The sequence below is a fragment of the Sminthopsis crassicaudata genome, chromosome 2 (genome assembly GCF_048593235.1).
Source record: "Sminthopsis crassicaudata isolate SCR6 chromosome 2, ASM4859323v1, whole genome shotgun sequence".
Taxonomy (NCBI): Eukaryota; Metazoa; Chordata; class Mammalia; order Dasyuromorphia; family Dasyuridae; genus Sminthopsis; species Sminthopsis crassicaudata.
In genome coordinates this window covers 344,027,273-344,053,113 of record NC_133618.1, presented here as the reverse complement: position 1 = coordinate 344,053,113, position 25,841 = coordinate 344,027,273, and the positions used below count along the sequence as shown (strand labels likewise).

At 31.6% G+C, this 25,841-nt stretch overlaps 1 protein-coding gene across 3 annotated transcripts in view; it reads left to right on the top strand.

Annotated features, from left to right (window-relative positions):
• Nucleotides 1-25,841, top strand: part of SNX6 (sorting nexin 6) — a 60,563-nt gene that overhangs the window by 8,208 nt on the left and 26,514 nt on the right. For 2 of the 3 annotated variants that reach the window (XM_074290624.1, XM_074290626.1), the window contains 5 exons: nt 12,238-12,342; nt 13,232-13,342; nt 16,586-16,707; nt 18,595-18,718; nt 23,354-23,449. In XM_074290624.1, the coding sequence (XP_074146725.1) occupies nt 12,238-12,342; nt 13,232-13,342; nt 16,586-16,707; nt 18,595-18,718; nt 23,354-23,449 (558 nt within the window). Of the gene's footprint in view, nt 1-1,708; nt 1,842-12,237; nt 12,343-13,231; nt 13,343-16,585; nt 16,708-18,594; nt 18,719-23,353; nt 23,450-25,841 lie in introns of all 3 variants that reach the window. The other variant, XM_074290625.1, reaches the window with a different exon arrangement.

The window sequence follows — 25,841 nt, the reverse complement described above, 5'->3', positions numbered from 1 at the left end:
AATAGTAATGGTGATATGAGCAACCTCCTGATCTTATTGGGAATAATTACAGTTTATCTCCATTACATATGATGCTTGCTGATGGTTTTAGATAGATGCTACTGACTTTTTTAAGGAAAAGTCCATTTATTCCTATTCTCTCTAGTGTTTTTAATAGGAATAGGTGTTGGATTTTATGAAATGCTTTTTCTGCATCAATTGAGATAATCATGGTTTTTGTTAATTTGGTTATTGTGATATAGTCAATTATCCGAATAGTTTTCCTAATATTGAACTAGCCCTGCCTTCCTGGTATAAATCCTACTTGGTAATGGTGTATTATCCTGGGGATGATTTTTTTGTAATCTCTTTGCTAATATTTTATTTAATATTTTTGCATCAATATTTATTAGGGAGATTGGTCTATAATTTTCTTTCTCTATTTTCATCCTACCTGGATTAACTATCAGTACTATGTCTATGTCATAAAAGGAATTAAGTAGGAGTCCTTCATTCCCTATTTTTTCAAATAGTTTATATAGCATTGGGGCTAATTGTTCTTTGAATGTTTGGTAGAATTCACTTGTAAATCCATCTGGTCCTGGGGATTTTTTCTTAGGGAGTTGATTAATAGCTCGTTCTATTTCTTTTTCTAAAATGGTACTATTTAATTTATTTCCTCATCTGTTAATCTGGGCAATCTATATTTTTGTAAATATTCCTCCATTTCACTTAAGTTGTCAAATTTATTGGCATAAAGTTGGGCAAAGTAATTCCTAATTATTGCTCAAATTTCCTCTTCATTTGGTAGAAAGTTCTTCTTTTTCATTTTTGAGACTTTCAGGTAGTTCAGTTTTCCTTACATTTTCTCTTCTTGATCGTCTTAATTAAATCTTACTAGATTTTTCTGTTTCTTTTAGTTTTCCTAATTCTCTTTCTTTTGATTTTCAAAGTCCTTTTTTGAATTTTTTGAATTCTTTCTGATCAGTTAGCTCTTTAAGGTTACTCTTGTATTTAGCATTACTCTTTGGGGTAGAAAAGGCCTTTTTTCACTTTACTGTCCTCTTCTGAAGAGGTCTGATCTTCTCTATTCCCATTACTATTCCCATAGTAATTTATATGGTTGGATTTTTTCTTTGCCTTTTCATTATTATTATTATTATTAATTATTAATGAGAACTATTGTAAATACTTCTAATCCTGAGATGGTGGGGGATGGTTCCTCTACCTTCACTTCAACCCTCTCCTCTGACCTGGAACCCCAAACCAAAAGCTCCTTCTGCAAGTACCCACAGCCAGTGTTCGTGCCCCACTATTTTTGCACTCACCAGATGTGCTGGTATCTCAGCAATATACTAACTGGGCCTTAAATCAGTCAGGATACCTTCAAGTCTTCCTGCTTTCAGATCCCCATTTGCCGTTTCTGTGGAACTAGCATTTACACTTCACATTGATTAAACCCTATCGTGGGATCTTTCTGCTGCTATTCTTCTAGGATTGTCTCTAGAGGACTCTTGTTTCACCCCAATTGGACTTTGTTTTTCACCAGTCTTTGTTCACTCTGAGGGATAAATTTGTTCTGTTGATGGGAAAAATCTGGAGAGCTTGAAATTTTCTGACCCATCTGCCATATTCTAGAATCCTCCTCCCTGCATGCATCTTTTTAGCTGCAACTGCACATATCTATATGAAGGACAGAACTTAGTATCAGCTTTGGTTTTCTCCCCAGGAATCTTAGATCACTCTATCTTTGTTCCTGCTTACTTCCTATTGAATGCAGATGGGAAAAATAATGAAATTGTGGTAACTAGATCTAATATAAATTTGTTACCTGTTCTCAACTGGATTCTAACCACAGCAAGGTAATCTTTTTACGTCTCCCTAATTGTTGCACTATTTTACTTAATTACTACAGTAGCTTTTTCAAAACTTTTCATCACTCTTCAAATAAATCAATTAAAAGTGCCCATTTTGTCTCCTGAAATCATCTTTTGGCTTAAGAACTCTTCTACATCCATAGCTGTATATTCTCCTTCCTATCCTGTTACTCTTGGAACTTACTGTGCAAGGTGGCATATAAGGTATTAATCTAACCCTAATTTCGCACAGATTGCTTAACCATTACCTGGCATCTTTTGTTGAATAATAAATCCTTACCCCTTTGTCAAAAACAGTTTTTTCTGGAAACATAATTTATTTCATTGATCAACATTTCTATTTTTTAACCATTACCAAATTGTTATGTTAATTACTGTTTTATAGTATCATTTCTTCCAGGTTAATTTTTTTTAAATAGTGACATTTAGTATTTTACTATGGCACTGGATTTGTTTATTTATTTTGGTAGTATTGTCATTTTTATTATATTAGTATGGCCTTGATGAGCAATTTTTTTGGTCATTTCTTTGTATCCAAAGGGATTTGTAATTTAATCTCTGAATATTTTGTTAGATATCTTATACTCTGGTTATTTTTGAAGGACTTACACTTTCTACCTCTTTCTGCTGGATTATTCTTTTTTTATTATTAATTTTTAAAATTAATTTTATAATTATAACTTTTTTTTGACAGTACATATGCATGGGTAATTTTTTACAACATTATCCCTTGCACTCACTTCTGTTCCGAATTTTCCCCTCCTTCCCTCCACCCTTCCCCTAGATGGCAGGCAGTTCCATACATGTTAAATATGTTATAGTATATCCTAGATACAATATATGTGTGCAGAACTGAATTTCTTGTTACACAGGAAGAATTGTATTCAGAAGGTAAAAATAACCTGGGAAGAAAAACAAAAATGCAAACAGTTTACACTCATTTCCCAGTGTTCCTTCTCTGGGTGTATCTGCTGGATTATTCTTAATAATATTTCAAGAACTAACAATTCTTATAGGTTTATTTTATATCCTGTTATATAACTTGTTAGCTATTGTTTCCTTTTTTTTTTTTTTTCAATTGAATCTCTTAGGATTCTCTAAATATATATATAATCTGAAAAAAGTGATGGTTTTGTTAATTCTTTTACATATTCCCTCAATTTTTTTCTTTATGATATCAAGTAATAGAGGTGACAGCGAATATTCTTACTATCCCTCTACCTTTATTTTAAAGGCATCTAGAATTTCATATTCTCCATTAATGATAGCTCTAAATTTTAGATAGAAAAATAAATGCCAGTTTTTGTTTTTCTTCCCAGGTTATTTTTACCTTCTTTCTAAATCCAATTTTTTGGAGGGTAACAAGACAACTATATAAATATTTTTACATATTTGTATTTAACATAGTTAACATATATTGGACTACCTGCCATTTGGGGAAGAGGGTTGGGGGAAAGAAGGGGAAAGTGGGAACAAAAGGTTTTGCAAGAGTCAGTGTTGATAAATAGTCAAAGGATATGAACAGACAATTTTCAGATGATGAAATTAAAACTATTTCCACTCAAATGAGTGTTCCAAATCACTATTGATCAGAGAAATGCAAATTAAGACAACTTGGAGATACCACTACACACCGGCAGATTGGCTAAGATGACAGGAACAAATAACGATGAATGTTGGAGGGGCTGTGGGAAAACTGGGACACTGATGCATTATTGGTAGAGTTGTGAAAGAATCCAACCATTCTGGAGAGCAATCTGGAATTATGCCCAAAAATTTGTCAAAATGTGCATACCCTTTGACCCAGCAGTGCTACTACTGGGCTTATATCCCAAGGAAATACTAAAGAAGGGAAAGGGACCTGTATGTACCAAAATGTTTGTGGCAGCCCTTTCTGTAATGGCTAGAAACTGGAAAATGAATGGATGTCCATCAATTGGAGAATGGTTGGGTAAATTATGGTATATGAATGTTGTGGAATATTATTGTTCTGTAAGAAATGACCAACAGGAGGAATACAGAGAGGCTTGGAGAGACTTACATGAACTGATGCTGAGTGAAACGAGCAAAACTAGGAGATCATTATACACTTCAACAATGATACTGTATGAGGATGTATTCTGATGGAAGTGGATATCTTCAACATAGAGAAGAGCTAATCCAATTCTAATTGATCAATGATGGACAGAATCAGCTATACCCAGAAAAGGAACACTGAGAAATGAGTGTAAACTGTGAGCATTTTTTTTTTGTTTGTTTTTCTTTCCAGATTATTTTTACCTTCCGAATACAATTCTTCGTTTGCAACAACAACAACAAAATTCGGTTCTGCACATATATATTGTATCTAGGATATACTATAAGATATTTAATATGTATGGGAATGCCTGCCATCTAGGGGAGTGGGTGGAGGGAAGGAGGGGAAATATTCAGAACAGAAGGGAGTACAAGGGATAATGTTGTAAAAAAAAAAAAGAAAGAAAAGAAAAGAAAAAGAAATATTATAATTATAAAATTAACAAAAAAAATAAATAAAGCTACCAAAATTGTGGTTTCCTCAAGTCCCTGCCCTCAAGACAATTTTAGGTAACAATAATATTGAAAAAAACCTGAAGATAATCACCAGGACAGCTAGGTAGCAGTAGTTAGAGTACCAGCCCTGAAGTCAGGAGGACCTGAATTCAAATGTAACCTCAGACACTTAACACTTCCTAACAGTGTGACCCTAGGCAAGTCACTTAACCCCAATTGCCTCAGGGAAAAAAAAAACCACAAAAAAACCAAGATGATAATCACATCTAAAAATTTCGATTTCAATTGAGAAAATAGTTCTCATTCCTTCTTGTATTATTGACCTAAAGGAATCAATAGGACTGCTCTGAGATCAATATTAAAATTTCTCCTGAATAGTAGAGGAGAATATCTTCTGCATGATAAAGAGGATACTTCTCTTTAATTGGAATAGTGGGCATTTTCCTTGAAGTCTAGTCTTTTTCATGGGGATAAAGAAAATAAGACTTCACTTAGAATGCTCAGTATTCCAGTCCCAATAAGGGATATGTTCTAAGTTGCTTAATTCATTTCCTTAACAAAAAGTGTTTTTGCCCTCAAATTATCCTACCTTCAAGTCTAGAAGTCTTGAGAAAGTTTTTTCTTTTTTTACTTTGATTTTTTTTTTATTCCAAAAATACTGTTTTGATAGTTTCAGTTTTGCAAACAAAGAATTTTAATGTGCTTCTGTACCATAGTAAGGAAAAGTTCATTGTGATTTGTGAATTTCTATGTTTTTGAATTTGGAGTGTTTTCTTTGTTTGATATAAAAGGGTACTTTTTCCCCATCTCTCTCTCTTTTTTTTTTAAGTTTTATTTTTATTTTCAGTTCCAAATTCATTCCCTTTTTCCACGTATGCTTATACTCGTGAGTTTATCAGTTTGACATTTGCAGGTTGATGATATTTTTGATGATGAGTCCTTTAACATTGTCATCAATCATTGTATTGAACAGTTACTAAATTTTTTACAGTTAATTGTCTTTACAGTGTTGGCTATGACCATGTACATCAGTTTTGTTATTGTTCTGCCCACATCACTTTGCATCAGTTCTTACACGTATTTCCAAGTTTTTCTGAAACTATTCCATTTATTATTTCTAACAACATATATATTCTGTCACATTATTATCTCAAAACTTGTTTAACTATTGCCCAATTGAGTGGCATTCTGTTTACAATTCTTTGCCAATCCAAAAAGAGCCGCTATAAATATTTTATTTTTATATGTCTTTTTTACTTTTCTTTGACCTCTTTGAGCTATAAGCCTAGTAGCAGTATTGATGGGACAAAGGGTATGCAATTTCATATTTCTTCGGGTATAATTACAGATTTTTATTCAGGATGGTAAATATTTCAAATTAGTTCAAAATTGAACTAGTTCACAATTCCATCAGCATTACATTAATTTTCCCATATTCCCTCTAGCATTTGTCATTTTTCTTTTCTGTTATTTTAACCAATGTGTTAGTACTTGGAGTTGTTTAATAGGCATTTCTCTATTAGTGCTTTGGACAATTTTTCATGTGTGTTGATAGTTTTGGTGTCTTCTTCTGATAACTGCTTGTTTATATTCTTTGATACTTTTATCAGGGAAACTTGCTGTAAATTCTCCCTCCTTCCCCTTCCTACTTCTCATTTTGGTTGCCTTGGCTTTGTTTGTACAAAAACTTTCTGATTTTATGTAATCAAAATTATCCATTTTATCTCCTATGAATGCCTTTATTTCTTGTTTGGTCATTAACTCTTTCCCCTGTCCATAAATCTGACAGGTTTAATTTCTTCTATGTTTCTCTAATTTGGTTATGACATACTTATATGTCTAAATCACTTTCTTATTTTGATCTTACCTTGATATATGAGTTGTTGGACTGTACCTACACTCTTATTTAAGAGTTTTCCCAGTAGTTATAGTGAATTTTTTACACAAGAACTTGAGACTTTGGGTTGATCAAAGATGAGGTTACTGTGCTAAATTTTTTCTGTATATTATGTACTAATCTATTCCATTGATCAACTACTCTATTTCCAGCCCATTCCAAACTGTTTAAATTATTTCTACTTTGTAGTATAGTTGGGTATTTCTAAGCCCTCTTCCTTTTTTTTTTCCCCTCATTTATTCCCTTAATATTTTTTGATATTATGATTGATAGGACATTGAATATGTAAAATAGTTTAGGTAACATTGTAATTTTTATTATATTGGCTCAGCTTGTCCACAAGCAATTAATATTTCTCCAGTTGTTTGGATCTGTCTTTCTGTGAAGAGTGTTTTGTTATTATAGTCATATAAATCCTGTGTGTCTTGGCAGATAGATTCCCAAGTACTTCATACTGTCTACAGTTACTTTAAATGAAATTTCTTTCTCTCTTCCTGTTGAGTTTTATAAATTATATTTATAAATTTATAAATTTATTTATGTTGCAATTTTGTTGAAATGTTTCATCAGTTTTTCAATTGTTTCTCTGGAGTTCTCTAAATATATGATCATATCATTTGCAAATAAGTAATATTTTCCTAATGTGGATTGTTTAATTAGTATTAAAAATAAAATACTAACTCAAAAGATTACAATATACATTATGATTATACATTATGATCAAATGGAATTTATATCAGGAATATAGTGATGATTTGACATAAGAAAAAAAAATTTGTTATATCAGTAATAAAAATTTTATTTAAAAATCATATTAGACAACACTCATTTCTGTTCAAAAAATTACTTGAAAGTACAAATATACATGGATTTTTCTTTAAATTGGTTTTTTTTTTAAAAAAAGCATTTATCTAAAATCATTAATAAGCAATAATAGGAATAAGCTACAAGCCTTTCCAGTACGATTAGGTGCGAAATAATATTGCCCACTATTACCAATATTATTCATTATTCTATGGAAATGCTAGCAATAGTAATGAGAGAAGAAAAAGAAATTTAAGGAATCAGATTAGGGAATGAGGTAATAAAACCATCTTTTTTTGCAGATGTGATAGCTAGGAAAATCCAAAAAAAATCAACTAAAAAGTTAGTTGAAACAATAATTTTAGCCAAGTAGCAGTTATAAAGTAAACCCATGCAAATCATCAGCATTCCTTCATATCAACAAACAAAGCCTTACAAAAAGAGATAGTAAAAGATACCCCATTTAAACTAACACTTGACAGTATAAAATACTCAGGAGTACAGCTGCCAAAACAAACACAGGAACTAGATAAACACAATTATAAAAACCCTTTTAGACAAGTAAAATCAAACTTAAATAATTGGAGAAATAGTAATTGTTCATGGGTAGGCAGAGGCAATAAAATAAAAATGACAATTTTACCTAAACTAATGTATGTATTGAATACCATTCTAATTAACAAAATTTTATTTTGCTAAATTAGAAAATATAGTAACAAAAGTCATTCGGAAGGAAAAAAAGTCAAGAATATCAAAGGAAATAATGAAAAAGAAATGTAAAAGAAGGAAGTTTAGCAGTACCAAATCTTAAACTATACTATATAAGGCAATAATTTATCAAAACTAGATGGTACTGGCTAAGATATATCAATGAAAAAAGAGTATACAATACAATTTATAGCAATAAACGAATATAGTAAACTTGTATTTGTCAAGTATCAAGGTTTGAGATTTGGGGATAACGATTAGATAGTTAGTTTAAAAAAATTGTTGGGAAAACTGGAAAGCAATATGGCAGAAATTGGGCATAGACCAATATCTTATGATATTTATTAAGATAAGGGTCAAAATGGATTTATGACTTAGATAAATATTACAAGAAAATTTGAAGAACATATTTATCAGACTTATAGATAGGAGAACACTTTATGAATAGGCAGGGTAATAGAAAGCTGAGTGAAGTGTAAAATGCAGAATTTTGGTTACAGTTATCCCTTTCACATTGCAGGGATCCACATCCTCAGAGATCTGGGGGAAAAATTTTTTTAATTTTGGCTCTCTTTCATAACAGAAAAGTCGACATTTTTTCTCTTAGAGGGTGTTCTCTTAGAGGAGAACATTATAAACAGTAACAACATTGTGTCATGATCAACTTTGATAGACTTAGCTCTTCTCAGCAATAATGATTTACAACAGTTCCAAAAATCTTATAATAGAAAATGCTATCCACATTCAGAAAAAGAATTGTGAGATCTGAATGCATATTGAAACATACTATTTTCCTAAAGAAGGGAAAGGGACCTGTATGTGCCAAAATGTTTGTGGAAGCCTTTTTTGTAGTGGCTAGAAACTGGAAAATGAATGGATGTCATCAATTGGAGAATGGTTGGGTAAATTATGATATATGAATGTTATGGAATATTATTGTTCTGTAAGAAATGACCATCAGGATGAATACAGAGAGGCTTGGAGAGACTTACATGAACTGATGCTGAGTGAAACGAGCAAAACTAGGAGATCATTATACACTTCAACAATGATACTGTATGAGGATGTATTCTGATGGAAGTGGATATCTTCAACATAGAGAAGAGCTAACTCTGATCCAGTTGATCAATGATGGACAGAATCAGCTACACTCAGAGAAGGAACACTGGGAAATGAGTGTATACTATTTGCATTTATGTTTTTCTTCCCAGGTTATTTTTACCTTCTGAATGCAATTCTTCCTTTGCAAAAAAAAAAAAAAAAAATTCACTTCTACACATATATATTGTATCTAGGATATACTGTAACATATTTAATATGTATGGGAATGCCTGCCATCCAGGGGAGGGGGTGGAGGGAAGGAGGGGAAAATTCGGAACAGAAGGGAGTACAAGGAATAATGTAAAATTACCCATGCATATGTACTGTCCAAAAAAAAAATGTTATAATTATAAAATTAATTTTTAAAAAAAAGCATAGCATCAAAAAAAAAAAACCATACTATTTTCATTTTTTTCTTGTAGTTTTTCCCTTTTGTTCTGATTCTTCTTTCACAATATGACTACTGAAGAAATATGTTTAATAGGATCATACCTATATGAGCTAAAAAAAAAAAAAAAATTCTCCATGGCTAGAATAGAATTGTCCAAAGGGCATGTAAATCCCTCCCAGAGACTGAACCAGGAGAACTTGGGACAAGAGGCAGAATCTTCTGGGAAACTACTGCTCTTTAAAAAAAAAACAAAAAAAACTTTAAGGACCTTTACTGTTAATAGGGTCTTCATAAGTTTTTTCTGTCCTTTGGATGTCACTGAATTTCTACTTTGTATTTTATTCTTCTCCCCAAAATGATGATTTTAGAAAAAACATAAATAGACTTGCAAGAAGTATTGAAGAGTGAAATGAACAGAATCAAGAGAATGTTGTCTATTGTAATACCAATTTTTAAAAAAAAACAAACTTTGAGCAACTGAGTCATTTTGACTTATAAATAACCAAGCTAATTATAAAAGCCCTATGAAGGAAGATACTAACTACCTCCAGAAAAAGAACTGATAAATAGAATAGAAGGATTTTACATTTATCTGTGTCTAATGGTAGCTATTGGAATGGATGGAGTAATAAAAAATATTTTTTAAAGAAAAACAAAATATATCTATTTTGCTATGTTTTGGAAATGCTTGTTTTATTTCATTAAATAATTTTTTTTTAAGAAGAAGAATAGTTTTGTTTCTTTTTTTCTAGAGCAGTAAAGTTTCATTACTTTCATATACCATAACTTATTCATCCATTTGCCAATTGATGGGCATGTACTCATTTTCTAATTCTTTGCCACCACAAAAAGAGCTGCTTCATTTTTGCACATGTGTCCCTCCTTTCTGATAATTCTTGTCATCTTATTTTCAAAAAACATTTAACTACAATTGAAGATGACAATTCTTTAAATATGTGATAGAATTCACTTGTTAATATATTCTGTTTCTTCCTTAGCTCTTTATGGCTTAATTTTTTCCCCTAAGATCAGGTTATTAAATTATTTTTCAATAAGTACTTAGATACTAATCTATTAAGTACACTTTAAAGTATTTCCCTGTATCTAATGCTTTTAAGCATAATGTAGTTTCTTTCCTTATTATATATTTTTAATGTTGCTTGCTATGATATCATGACTACCACTCTTTTAAAAAATTCCCTTCAGCCATAATTTTTATCAGACTCCTAATTTTAACTGGGCAACATGGTGTTGGTTTATCCTCTCTCATTTCTTTCTACTCTGTTTCACAGGTAAGTTCATATGTGGTTAATAATTGTGATTTTCCTTTTACCACATCCTCTAATACTTTCTTTCCTCTATCTTCTTAACTCTATTACATTTCTATACCAGATTGCTTGTGCTTCTCTATTTAACCTTCTTTATTCAGTTCCAATAAGAAGATTGTGAGGTACCCAATTCCTCCAACTCGGTTTGCATGATCTCAGGAAACCCAGTTATAACATTTTATTGTTTTTATTCCCTTTTCTTTTCTCTTAAAAGCAATAATATGGGACTAAGAAGCCTGCAGACCATTTGTTTATTATCTGATCCTTGATGTCAGTGAAATTTTTAAGGAACTTATTCTATTCATATGTCTTTACCTTATTATTTAGCACTTTCTCATTTCTTCGATATATTTAATTTTCTAGATTTTGTTTGTTTCTTAGACTGTTATTTCAAAGACTTTGCCCATCTCTGGTCTTTTTTACAAGAATGCTTTAAAATGTGTTTATAATGTTATTTTTAAATGTTTATGGATCACTGTTGTGTCTAGGTGTTTAGGAGCAGCAGCTTTATCTGGGATGATACTCTGGTTCCCAGTGCAGTTAATTTTTAAATTTTCAACCACATGTTGAGGTCTGTATTTGTAGTAAAGAAAGGTTTGTTTATGAAAGACAAAAAAGGTTTTAGTTTTTAATTACAAACATAGATTAATGTTAGTGATAAATTTTTGCAAGCAACAATGATGTTACATAGTTTTTCTTTGCATAATTTGCATTATTAATAAGTCTAGACTTGTAGACTCGATAAGTATTATATATCTGTAATTTCTGGTAGCAATGATCTTAAATCTCATTAATCTCCATTTCTGCCAACAAATCCCATGACTTGGACATTTGTTTGAAATTTCTTTGTTGCTACATTATTGTATTTGAGTTCTTTTGATTATCAGGACCTCTTGTTCACTAATTTTTTTGTCTCACTAGTTCTTTTTCCAGTATCATTCTTTCATTGTATTAATTGTCTTTGCCTGCTTGTTTCAACAACTGTCTGCTAGGGATTGTTTTGGGTACTTAATTCTTGGAATTCTATTTACTGAGGCTTGGAAGATTGTGATTGAATGTCTTCTTTCACTGAAATGTTGAGTAATTTTTTCCTTTCGTGATTTTTCCCTTTTGCTCTGGTTTTTCTTACCCGATTTTGCACATTTCTTTCTGTATTGAGTTGATAAGGAGTAGCTGCAATTAGATGTAATCTCTGACTTAGCCATCCTAGTTAAGGCAGCCTTTTTAAAACCCTTTATTATATTCCTTTTTCTGCAGACTTTTAAATTCAATAATTTTGGATAACTTTTAATAAAATAGATTATTTGCTAAAAGTAAAATCTCCCCTTTATTCAGGGCTCTAGAGAATTGTTTGCTTTGATGTGAATTGCTCCATCTTCCTGAAAAGTTCAGTTGGGCACAATAAAAGATAGTTTAGAATGTCTGTTTACTTAAGGTATGTCCCAAATATTCATTCTTTCTTTTCCCTCTCCTCCTCCAGCCTCCTGTATCTTTCTTTCAAAAGTTTTTTCTCTTAAAAGTTGTCTTGTTGAGTGGGGGTGGGAGAGGAAAATATGAAATGCTATTTAAAAGCACAAATTCAGTATTTTTATTAAGGTTTTATTGATTTTCTTTGTCTAGCTTAGAGCAGTAAATGTAGATCTTCAAAGTGATGCTGCCCTGCAAGTGGATATTTCTGATGCTCTTAGTGAAAGGGATAAAGTGAAATTCACTGTTCACACAAAGGTAATTTTGTTTCTCACCCCTCCTTCCGCCCCATCCCTTTTTGGATTAATTCAGAGCATTTTCTTGTTAATACTACTAGGCAATTAATATATTTGTCTGAAATATGGTTTTGCAACAAGGGCAGTAAATTAACCAGAAAAGGAATATGTTTTAGTTTGTAATTAATTTTTTATTATCTTAACAGAATAAATATTAAGGAATTTTTTTTAAAAACTATTGATTTAAGAATTTTTTTTTATATAGAGACTCCAGTTATTAAAATTTTAATATTCTAAATCAGTAGTGTCAAATTCTTAATACAATTAAGGATGTCTGTGGGTCCCATGTTGACTTAGAAAGCCACATATTAACATTGTCTGTTTTGTAGTATTTGTATTTATTTTATTAAATATTTCGCAATTACATTTTAATCTTATTGGCTGCATTCATGAGTGTTATAAGCCACATGTTTGGTGTTTTATAAGAGACATGTTTGACACTTCTCTAGACTATTGCTTTGGATTATTAGATAATATTTTTGTTTCAAGGATTTGTTAAAATGTAAGATATCTTGATTAGTTTAAATTTTTTTCATTTTAAAGCTAAACTGCTTCCTAGGCACCTCTATTAATTTTGAACTAATTTTCCCTTTGAATAATTGAGCTCAGTATTTGATGACTTTTAAATCATGTAATAATCTAACAAAATAGACCATGTCAATTTATTTTTGAAAATACTTTTGTAATATTTGTATCTTTTTTCTCTTTTGTATTTTTCCTAATAAAATAGAAGTCTTAAATACAGTTTTTTTTTTTTGAAGAATAGTCTTCATTTGAAAATAAGCTGTGAACATGTCTGTAAAAATCTTGAACTTTTTTTTTTTCACTCAAAAAGATCTCTATCTTTGCAGAGTTCATTACCAAATTTTAAACAAAATGAATTTTCTGTTGTCCGACAACATGAGGAGTTTATATGGCTTCATGATTCCTTTGTTGAAAATGAAGATTATGCAGGTTACATTGTAAGTACTTTGGTTGTCCCCCTTATCCCCAAGTCCTGATTTGTATAATTAATCAAAGGTCCTTATTATGAGCAAAAAAAAAATTTGTGCTTTCAATGTAATCTTCCAGTTTCTAACAGTGTGCCTTTCATGCTTGAAGTTGTCCTTTTGTATGGGCAGCAAAGAGATACCGTCTTCCCTGTGCTTTTTGATCATTTATCTACGGTCTCCCCGTTACCCATTACACCATCTAGCTGCCCCAGGGACCCATTTCTTCTACCAATATAATTCTGCACCTGCTATGCAACTTGTAATTTTAACTGTTGCCTGAGTAACATAAGCAGTATGTGTCAGAGATGGCGCTGGAACACAGGTCTTTCTGACTCTTAAGACTGTCTTTATTTACTTTGTTACACTTCTTTATTTAATTACTTCATTATTAATAATTTATTTAATTACTTAATCATTGACAAAATACTATTCATTTCAATAAACCATTTTAAAAGTTGTAATTCTTAAACAGTTTGTACTATAACTGGTTCTCTAAATTTAGTTTCTCATAACTTTGAAAGAACTGAGTTCAATTATAAAGTAACATGATACCAATTTTTAAAATCATCTTAATTTCTAACTTTCATTTGTTAGATAATATTATTTTAGACACTGAATATCTCAATATCTCAATGCTCATCATTCACATAGTAGAACAAAGCACTTTACAAATAATATCTCATGTTATTCTCACAACAATCCTGTGGGGTAGATGCTATTAAAAACCCCATTTTCTAGATAAGTGAAGTATACAGGTTAAATAACTTGCCCAAAGTCACACAACTTAGTATCTGAAGCTTTATTTGAACTTTTATCTTCCTCTCTCCAACCTCAACATTATCTGCTGTATCACTTAGCTTATGTGGTGTTGAAAGGAAATGTCTGTTATGGTGGTTGTCTTTATTCCAATTTGATTTGATTTTTTATTTTGTAGAATTATAGTCTCTTCAAGATGTCATGTAGCCCAAACTCTGCTCCACTCCAAAAAGTCTTTCTATTGTATTCCTGATGAGTAACCATCTACTCTCTGAAGTTTTCTGTGATGAGGAGTTTATAATGTATTTCAGAAAGCAGATCAGTATATATTGCCAATTGCTAAAAAGTTTTCTCAATTCCCACCTTTAAATCCTAATTCTGTTGTTAGTTATTATACACATCACAATAACTTAAAATATTTCAAGACAGCTGATCTATTTTTTCTAGCTAAATTTGCCTGGCTCCTTTAAGTGCCAGTCTGTAATTGTCTTCTTAAAATGTGGGAGTCAGCATATAATACTCCAAGACCAAAGTATGGACAAGTTATATTAAAAGTATTATCTTTACTTGTCATGAACACTGTGCTTTTAGTAATATAGTTTAGCTTTTTTGGCGATCATGTCATTTAATTTTTTCATATTAATCTTACAATGACTAAAACATTTTATTTCTTCTTTCAACTTTTCCTGTCTGTCTTATAATATATTTGCATATGGAATGTTACAAGTAAATTGACTTAATTGTTTTGTTTTTGCTGTTATAACCAATTTAAGGTAATCACTTTTAAGTTTCCATAATATTTAATTGGAATTGAATTTTCTTTATGACATAATTAATGAGGTAATCAGGAGCAGTTCCTTTGGGTTACTATGGGATTCTTAATTTATTTCCACCTTTCTTCACATTCCTTTTCTGAGCCATTCTCTTATATAAGTAATATGTTTTTTTAAATCAGTCATCAAGCATTTATTGAATGCCTTTAAGTGGCGGGTTTATGCTTGGTCCTCAGATAAGAAAATCAAAATTAAATAGTCCCTGCCTTGAAAAGCCATTTTTGAAGTATTATCCCTACTTCACCTTCCAAGATTAATCATAATACCTACATTTGTAGAAATTAGAATTGGAGGGATAATCTCTTGGAACCCTTAATTTTACAAATGGAAAAAAAAAAAAAAAACCCTGAGAAAATGATTCACTTAAGATTATAAGGATAGTAAGCAAAGATTTTTAACTTATATTCTAGGATTTCATTGCTCTTACTACTTCATCTTAGAGGCCATTTCTCCCCTCTTTTTATTAGATCATTTAATCCTTATCTATTTCAAGACATTTCTTCCCTTTTAAACGCAACCTTGTATTCCTACTCTCCAAGTCTTTGTCTAATATCTAGTCTCATTCCTACTCACCTTCAAATAAATCTTCTTTTTCCCTAAGAAATGCAATTTTGTCTTCCCATTTAGAATCACCCACTCCTATCCAATTTTTTAGAGTTCATTCTCAACATATATCCTTTCCTTTTTGCTCAGTTCTTTCTTGGCTTTACTCTTAAGTCATCATGGTCATCCAGGAACTATAGAATTTTAGCAGCAAAAAAAAAAAAAAAGCCACAATTCTCTAATCAGTTAAAACAAACAAAATAAGCTAGAGTTAGTGTATATGCATATATGTATTTGTGTGTTATGCCTATATAATATGTATATATATTGGCTTCTCCCTAATATCTGTATAAATATTAGTATGTAAAATAATTAGCTTAATGCCTGGCAGCAGGGTTTTTGGTTTTTTTTTTTTTTTTTTTCTGTTTTTTCTTTTATATGGAAAGTTTCCTCCCTCCCCCTTGTAGATATTGAGAGGTTAATTAAATATACTCTGTCATATAGCTAGTATGAAAGATCTAGTTTTTCCTTGATTCTAAGACTAAAATTTTAATATTTACTCAAAAGACAATTTAATAATTGTAAAATATGAATGTGGACAAAACACACAAATATCTAATCATGTAGCTTTCTGAAAAACTGGCAGAAAATTTACCATGAAAACTTCCTCATTTTTAGTCAATTACTCTCAAATTCTTTTTTTTTTTTTTTTTTTTGTTCTCACATAACTAATCAGTGTTTCTTAGATCCTACTATTTTCTTGATGACTGAAGACTACTAACAGAATAAAATAGTTAATTTAATTAAAGCATTGATTTTATTTTTTATTGTACAAAAAAGCTTAAAAATCAAATTTGATGCATGTGGCCTGGGTCAGTCAGATTTTTAGAATGTTCTTGGGAAATTTTGAGGACCCAGTTTAATTCAATGCAACTAACATTCCTTTAGATTTTGCAGTGCATCCAAACTGCTAGACTGATTCCAGAATTGAATCTAAGCCTATATCAGAATAAACCTAGCTATATGAAATGAAACAACTTAAAACTGAGTAGCTATCCATTCCTGAATGACACCATTCCAGATCCCACCAGCACCACCAAGACCGGATTTTGATGCTTCAAGAGAAAAACTACAGAAACTTGGTGAAGGAGAAGGGTCAATGACTAAGGAGGAATTCACAAAGATGAAACAAGAACTGGAAGCGTATGTACACATTTTTCCCAGTCATTTTTAGTAAATATGCTTTTGGTATGATGTCTTTTTGAATGTTCTGTGTTCTGTCATCCTTCTGATCATTTCAATACAATAATCATTTCTGGAAGATTCAAGTTTGCACATTTACCACTACTACATACAAATGTTAATAACTATCATGATCAGAGCCAGCAGGAAAATTTTAGAGAATTATTTCTTCCACAGTGAAAATTATTTAAATGATTATTTTAAATCCATTCTGTAAAAATACTTTTTTAATAAGCTTTAAAAAATAATTATTAAACATGGCTGAACACAAAACAAGCTTATTAACTCATAAAACTTGAACTGATATCAATCTGATTCTTTTTCCAGTATGAAACTTCTATTTTTTCATAATTATGGAATACATAATACTCAGTACAAGTATCCTAATATCCAAAATATGTCCTATTTTGTCTTCTTTTTTTTTTTTTTTTTCAAAGTTATAAAGTGCTTCTGAATATAAAGCAAATAAGCATTAGTATAAGCAAAATAGCCATGGCATAGTGACATTTCCCCTCTCTCCCCATTTTTGTGAAGTAATTCTAAACATATATTTATTACCAAAAAAATGTTAAATGTGACATTTTATGTTTATGCTTTATCTAAAACATAGAGGCTTTCCTTTTTTTTTTTTTTTTTTTTTTTTTCAGAAAAATACATTTTAATGGAATTTACTTTTTTTTAATATTGAGGTTTTTCTCTGTGCTGGCTTTCTGCATTTTGAGTGTCACAGAGAATACGTATTTTCCTTTAATCATTTCCATCCTTTTTTCTCTCTCTTTTTTTGGTCATTTCTACCTGTCCTATGCCCTCTTTTCACTTGATTTATATTTCCAACTATATATTCACATTGTTAGTAGGCACTTCTTTGGCATTTCAAAATACCAAGAAAAATCTGGTTTCAGAAAACTAGATTCTTTTTGTATTTAAGCTTAGTTTTTTTAGAAATGTATCCGTTCTGTGTATAAGAAGTAGTCTATTAGCAGATGGCAATATATACTTACATATTATAAGTTTAAAAAACTGGAAATTAACAGAGCACACTTATATTAAAGAATCTGGGATTTTCCAGTGGCCCTGATCATGATTCTTTTGTGGTCTGGTTAGGGGTTGGATAACACAGAAACCTTGGGTTTCTTCTACTGCCACCTCCATCCTCTGCATCCTCCTTTTTTGTCTTCACTGAATGACTACCCTCACAGAGATCAAACTTCTCCCAACATTGGTCCTGCTGGTTTCCTGGTATGTAAAACTTATATGATCCTTCTTGCACGTAGTTGAAGCAAGAGTATCAATTAGGTCTTTAAAAAACACACCTTTTTTTCCTTGAAATCCACTTTTTTTTTTTTTTTTTTTTCCCCCCTGTGTGGCTATTATTGACAGTTTTGGTTTTAAAAAATGCTTAAAACAAAAAATGTTCATCAAATACTAAAAAATTCTCCAAAATGGTTTTGGGAATTGATGAAAACAAATAGTCTCTGTTGCAAAAATCTGCTTCCCTCTAAGTTTTAGAGATTTATATGCCAGTGTTGAAAGACAGTTGTACAGAAGCTGAATTTTCATTAATGGTATATTGTTTGTGGTACCAAAACTTGACACCCTTGTAATAATGATGTGATTGGAAAATTCTTAAATATCACCTTTGTAATAAGAGTCTAAGGAACCATTAAGGATCAAAATTTATTTGTTATTGCTTCAGAGGCAGGATTTTGCGTTTTTAATAAAAAAAAAATCAACTAACGTTTTTGTTTGAGTATAATACTTTTGTCTCTTCTGTTAGCAAATTTGCTTAATTATTTGAGTTTATTGCACTTGATTGATTTAACCTTTAATTCTATTCATTATTTCCAGTGAGTATTTGGCAATATTCAAGAAGACAGTTGCAATGCATGAAGTCTTCTTGTGTCGGGTTGCAGCGCATCCTATTTTGAGAAAAGATTTAAATTTTCATGTCTTCTTGGAATATAATCAGGATGTGAGTATTGATTGATTTGATTGAAGAAATAACTAAGGCATATTTCCAAGATATTTTGGGAAAGGGTAGGGATTTTAGAAAATTCTTGTTTGAAATTCAGTTTGAAATAAGGAATAAGGCACTATTTCAGAAATTTGGAAGCTAAGTCAAAAGAATGAGATATCATACTTCCATTTTATGTGATACTGGGTTTTATTTTCTTGAGGTATGAATCTAAGAATTCAGATTTTCAAATAGATTTTTTGAAGTTATCTAAGAAGTCTTGGAGTTAAAGTTAAATTAACTAAATAAAAGTCAAAGCTTATGTCAGTCAATAAATATGTATTTACCTCCTGCTATGAGTCAGGCATTGCAGTGGGGAAACAAAATGAAGTAAAAAACAAGTCTCCACCTTCAAGGAGTTCATAGCCTAGAGAGGGAAACAACATGCAAACAACTACATACAAATAAAGATAGGACAGAATAAATTAGACAGAGGGAAGGCAATAGCATTAAGGGGAATGAGGAAAGGAAATTTAGAAAGTATACTCTTAGTTGGAACCACAAGGAAGCCAGGGCAGATAGATGAATGGGGATAAGGAGAGAGAATTCCAGGCATGAATGACAGCCAGTGAAAAATCATGAAGTAAAGAAGAAATTAAGTGTTTTATTCAAGGGCCAATGCTTCTGGATTATTGAATGTTATGGAAGGTATAAGAAAACTGTAAAAGTAGGAAGGATCTAGGTTGTAGAGGACCTTAAAATCAAAACAGAATTTTTATCTTTGATCTTGAGAGAGCTAAGGATAGGGAGAAACTATACTATTAAAGAAGAGGGGACTGATGTGGTGATGTTAAATAATAATTTTGGTAGGAAGAAAAATAGAATTAGTGTTATTTTGTTATTTTGCCTGTATATTACTACTTGTATCCAGTACAAGTTGTATCCTACACACATACACACACGGGAATTTCTCTGATGAAACTACCTCTATAAATCCATCTCAACATCCTTTCTGCAACTTAAGCATCTTGGATAGTTTCCTATAGCACTAACAGTTTAAATGACTTGCCTTGGATCACATAACCAATATATGTCAGAGGTAGAACTTGAACCCAGAACTTCCTTTTTCTAAGGCCATACAGAAAATATAACTAAGTAATCTTAACAACTAAACTATTATTATTTGAAAAGTAAAATAATAATAACTTGCATACTTTCAGATCAAGGATGGCTGTCTCACTGAGCATTAATTCTAACCCATCAAATCTGTGTGGTTATAGACAAGTCATTTAACCTCTCAATTATCCTAGTAATTCTTTAAAACTGTAAGTTACATGTGACTTGTCAGTCTATCATTGAAAGATTTTTTTTAAGTCTTTTGATATGTTAATTAAAATTACAAATCCAGGACTCTTTTCCCTTATTCCCCTCTAAGTCCTCCTGTGGGAGTGGGGGGGGAACATTCATTATTGAATATTGTCAAGAATGTTAATTAACAGAAAAGTCATTGATGTATGTCAAATTGACTAAGAATTTATATTAAGAAAATCATTGCATAAAATGACTTTGTGGACAGAATGCTAGATTTGGAATCCAGATGACTTAAATTCAAATCTTGTCTCAAACATCTATCTATATCCCTGAGCAAGTCACTTACTCTCTGTCTGCCTCAAATTTCAAGTGACAGAAAGTTGTAGATATGATACACACAGAAAAAATATGATACAGTATATTGAATGAAGGGAACAAAAGAAAAATACAAAATACTCTGGGAGTATTTGAAGTGGAAGAAGTATTTTCATTTAGATGGATCAGCAAAGACAGTATATAGAGTTAACACTTGAGCTAAGTCTTTGAGGGAGATAAGGATTCTGAGAGATGGAGACAAGAGTAGAGTATATTACACATTTAGGCTATGGTCTATACAATGACATGGAGAAGGAGTTAAAAAGTAGAATTAAAGGAATACTAGTAACCCTTTATCTATCTAGTTTTATGTTTAATCAAGATGAATATGCTGAGGTATTATGAAGGTGTTTCTATCAGCAAAAGTCTCTTTTGCTGATTTTAAATCAGCAAAAAAAAATTTTTAATTTTTAAAAATTTTAAATTTAAGGGGCGGAAATTTTTTAAAAAGGAAAAAGAATAAAGAGTTCATTAAAATTTATTTTTGTTTTTCTTTATTCCTTTGAGTTTCCCTCTAAATGAATTTTTAAATTCTTGGAGCATACTTACATAAGAATTTTAGATCTGGAAGCCAAAATAGTTTAAGAGAAATGTAGTGACTTGACCATAGTTACATAAATGACAGAACAGCAACACTTTTAGAGGTCTAGCTTAAAATATAATTTCATATAGTGCTCATAAAATCATTTTCCACTTGTTCTTTAGCTAATGGTCCAGATTTTACTCTCTTCCTTTTTGAAAATCAGAACATAGGGGCAGCTAAGTGGCACAGTGGATAGAGCACCAGCCCTGAAGTCAGGAGGACCTGAGTTCAAATCTGGTTTCAGACACTTAATACTTCCTAGCTGTGTGACCCTGGGCAAGTTAGTTAACCCCAATTGTCTCAACAATAACAGCAAAAAAAAATCAGATGTATTTTGTTCTTTTTTCAGTTCTCAACTCAATGGCCTTTCAAATATTATTATTAATAGCTCAGCAGCTAAACTCACTAATCCTTCCAGTATGCTTGGAATCATCAATTCCAGCACATGGAAAAATTCTGAATGCTGTAGGTAGGAGCTGTAGGTATTATCTTGTCAGAATACTTTTTGGGGATATACATGTAGATGATGAGGTTTGCCTAAAAGATTATTATAAAAGAAGTAATACAAGAACACTCTCAAGGTCTCTGAAAGACTTTGGAATTTATAGGGAAACATGGGAGACACGGGCAGAGTATAGCTGCATCAAAGATGCTCTGCTCTGTGAACAAAATATATTTGTATAGCTCAAAAGAAATGTGAGATTCACAGATTTAAAGACATCTCCATATACAGACTATTTGTGTCTAACCTGTAGTTGAGCCTTCTGAGCTCATACTGGTATAATCAGCCACAGTTGGATCCAACATTGAACCCAACACAATGATGTTTTGGTTTTCTTATTATTTGAAAAGTAAAGTAATAATAATAATAATCATAATAATAATAATAATAACTTACATACTTTCAGATCAAGGATGGCTGAGTACAAAGGACAATCACCAGCCAACCCCTAACCTTTAACATGGAAGAACCAAATGAATGATAAACATACAAGTGAAGACTAAAATATTCTCTCTCCTCTTTCCCACTCTTATTTCTTCCTCCAGGCACAAGGAAGTATTCAATACAAATGTGAAGATAGGCCTACTCAGACCCTTAACTGGAGTATTGCCTTAACTTGTGGGTGCCACATATTAGGAAAAACTTTGATAAACTGGAAAATGTCCAGAGGAAAGTGTAGGACCTTATAATCAATCTGCTGTAAAAGAAGTGAAGAGAAGATTTAGGAGGAATATGGTAGCGGTCTTTGAAATATTTGAAAGGTTACTCATTTTTAAGGACTAGATTTTTTTTCTTCTTGACCTCAGAGATTCAGAATTAGAAATAATGCCTGAAAATGACAAAGAGGTAAACATAGACTAGATAGATTTAAAAAACAGTAACAACTGGCTGACAATTAGAGCTAACCAAAAATGGAATGGGGTGCCTTAGGCATCAGTGGGTTTCCCTCCTTACTAAAAGTCTTTTAAAAGAGTCTAGATGGGGGGGGGGGCAGCTAGATGGCAAGTGGGTAAAGCATCAACCCTGAAGTCAGGAAGACCTGAGTTCACATCTGGTCTCAGCCACATAACAATTACTATGACCCTGGGCAAGTCACTTAACCCCAATTACCTCAGCAAAAATTTATATTGTCAGTAGTATTTATGCTCATGTATGTTAGTCCAAATAATCTAGTACTCCTATATGGTGGTGATTGGGAAAAGCATAAGTAGATGGAAATCATTTTGTAACAGTTGAAGAGTTGGAGAAAAGATAAAATTCAGATACTCATGAGTAGGTGTTTGAAACTTAACTTTTTATCAACTAACTCCTAAATTCTACCCTCAGCATGGATTAATTCAACTGGAAGCAAAGAATGGATAGATGACTTGTGAGTTATAGAGCCTGAACTTTTCAGGTGTAGAAGAGTATTGAGAAAAGACAGAAGAATTTAGAGTAGAAATTTTAGTTTATTTTCAAACTAGAATAATCTTTTAAATTTCCTATAGCACACTTACTTTAAGTTGCATTTTCCCAGTGATGTTTACATATTAGTAAAAATGAGAGAAATGGAACAAATCTCCTAAATAGTGCATAGTATATCAATTCTCCAAACATCAGGAAATTTAGAGAACAGATGGTTGATAGCAAATGAGGGTGAGCCATAGGGGAGTTTATTGATGTGCCCTCTTGAATGAAAGTGGTTTTTTCATTTTATTATGGTTCTAGAGAGTTGGAGAACAGGTAGCCAAGTACAGGAAAGGAAAAGTATTCTAAAGAGAGAGGAGGGGACAGACAGAAATGTCTAAGAAACAGTAGTTTCCATTTTGATGCTTCAAGCATCAGAGGCACCACTTCCTATTTTGTACTGAAAATGTCTTTTAAAAATTTCTTTATCTTTCAGTTGAGTGTACGTGGAAAAAATAAGAAAGAGAAACTTGAAGATTTCTTTAAAAATATGGTTAAGTCGGCAGATGGTGTCATTGTTTCAGGGGTAAAGGTAAGATTTCGTTTCCAATAATAATAGTTTGAGAATTTGTTCTTTTCAATTCAGTCAACATTATATGCAAGGCATTGTGCTAGGTGCAGAGTACTAAAGTCAAAAATGAGACATGAAATCTGGGCTCATAAGGTTCATATTCTGTGGGAGTCCTCTTCACAGATACTATACTCCTAAAAGCTGATGAAATCACTAAGGAATAAAGTATAAGAAAAGAAGACTTAATGCAAAATTGATAGCACTTGGGGTCAGGTAAATTATGATTGAGCAAAAAAGATTGAGACAGACCAATGCCAGTGAAGGTAAGTAAAGAAAATATCTAAGAAGAAAGGGTAGTAGACTGTTTCAGAAGCTGCAGAGGGGTCAAATGAGATGAGGAATAATATTAGATTTAAGAAGTTATTAGAATCTTAGAAAGGAAGTTGAGCAATGCGGTTGGAAGATAGGTTGTTGCTAGGATGAAATAAGAAAATGGTTTCATTGAGTAGGTTACTCCTGCTAAAAAGTTTGAAAGTTAGTGAAAAAGGAAAAGATATTATAGTAGTTTAAAGAGGTGTCATTTAAGGATTTTTAGAGTTAAAGGAAACACAGATCCCTGAAGCATACTAATACATTTCTCTTCAAAATTATTTTGTAAATATATAAATTATGTATGTTTCCTTTAACAAAATGTAAAGTCTTTGTATTTTGTGTCCATATCCCCAGCACCTAGAACAGTGCCTAATATAAAATAGATAATTAATGTTTGATTATTTGATTATTGATGACAACCAAGAATCCAGGGGAGAAATAGATGTTGAAAATCAAAGAAAAATAGAGAATAATTAAGCAACATGTACCTGGAAGACAAACAGATTTAAGGCTAAATTGTGAAAGTCACTCAGTGTCGTATGTCAAAAATGTTAAACACTATGTGCTCAGACATTGTGATAAGTATTGGGAAGCTGACAATCTAATGAGGGAAGACCACATATTAAAAGAGAAACTTAAGAAGAAGTGGGAAGTGGGGGGGGGAAGTTATCTAGCCTGTAGGCATAATGAAGTCCAGGAGGGTAGGAAATAAAGAGATAGTTTACCTGAGTACTTTTCTTAAATAGGATTAGAAAATATTCTTTAAAAAATCTAAGGAAAAAAAAGAAAGAAAATAGACTAAATTTAAATAATTTCAGATATATAATTTCAAAATAAGTTTCTTTCAGACAGGACAAGGATAGACTCTCACTTTCCAGTGATCTTTCAGTATTTTGCAAAGATAATAATTTTTTAAAATTTCTCCCTCAGTGTTCTAGTAGAAGAAAAAAAAACAATTCTTACCCACTCACTAATTGTCTTTTTCAGGATCACATAAAATTCATTATTTGTTGGAATCCAACAATACTGCTTTTTCTTCTTCTTCACTTGTTATATGTTATCCTTCTCTAAAGATAAATCTGTTTTTTCTTAATGATAGATACAAACCAAAGTAAATGGAGCCAGAATTTAAATACCTTCAGTAAATCTTGAAAAATAAGTGATAAGCTGTTCTTTGAGAGAAAAGTATAGACACATAGATTTACATGTATGTATGCACTTTAAGGATTGAAGTGGGAATTATGTCTCATGGCATTGCACATAATAAATCCTCAAAAAATATTTATTTATTTGAATACATATATAAAGTACACAAATATTGATTTTATTAAACTCAACAGGATGTTTATATTCATATAGCTGTAGTTAGCAGTAGTTCAGGGAACTCTGAAAATTGTAAATAGAGAGCCTCAGAATTAAGAAGACCTAGGTCTTGCTTCTCAACACATACTGGCAATGTATGATCCTGGGTTACCAAGTCACAGAATCAAGAAAGAGCTATCAATCTGTCAATCCTTTCCATGTCCTGGCCGGGTGAGGTTTCCCGTGTTGGGGGGAAAAAAAACCCACCACCAACAACTGAATAAGCCATACATGAACTCCCCCCACCCCCACATGAGGCTGGGGTTAAATGACTTGCCCCAGGGTCATACAGCTAGGAAGTGTTAAGTGTCTTGAGATCAGATTTGAACTCCTGAATTCAAGGCTGGTGCTCTATCCACTGCTCTACCTAGCTGCCCCCTATACATGAACTTTCTAAGAAAAAATTACATATACCATATGCTAAAAGAGATAATTCATTTCCTAATTAAATCTCTTTTTCTTCTGTTTCTTTTCTTATTGCTATTGTTAGGATTTCCAACATTATATTGAATAATATTGGTGATAGTGGACATCCTTCTTTTACACCTAATACTACAGGGGAAGCTTCTAACTTATGCCTGTTACATATGATGCCTGCTGGTGGTTTTAGATAATTTTTTTTTTCCATTTTAAGGAAAAATCAATTTATACCTATATATTCAAGTGTTTGGTTTTGGTT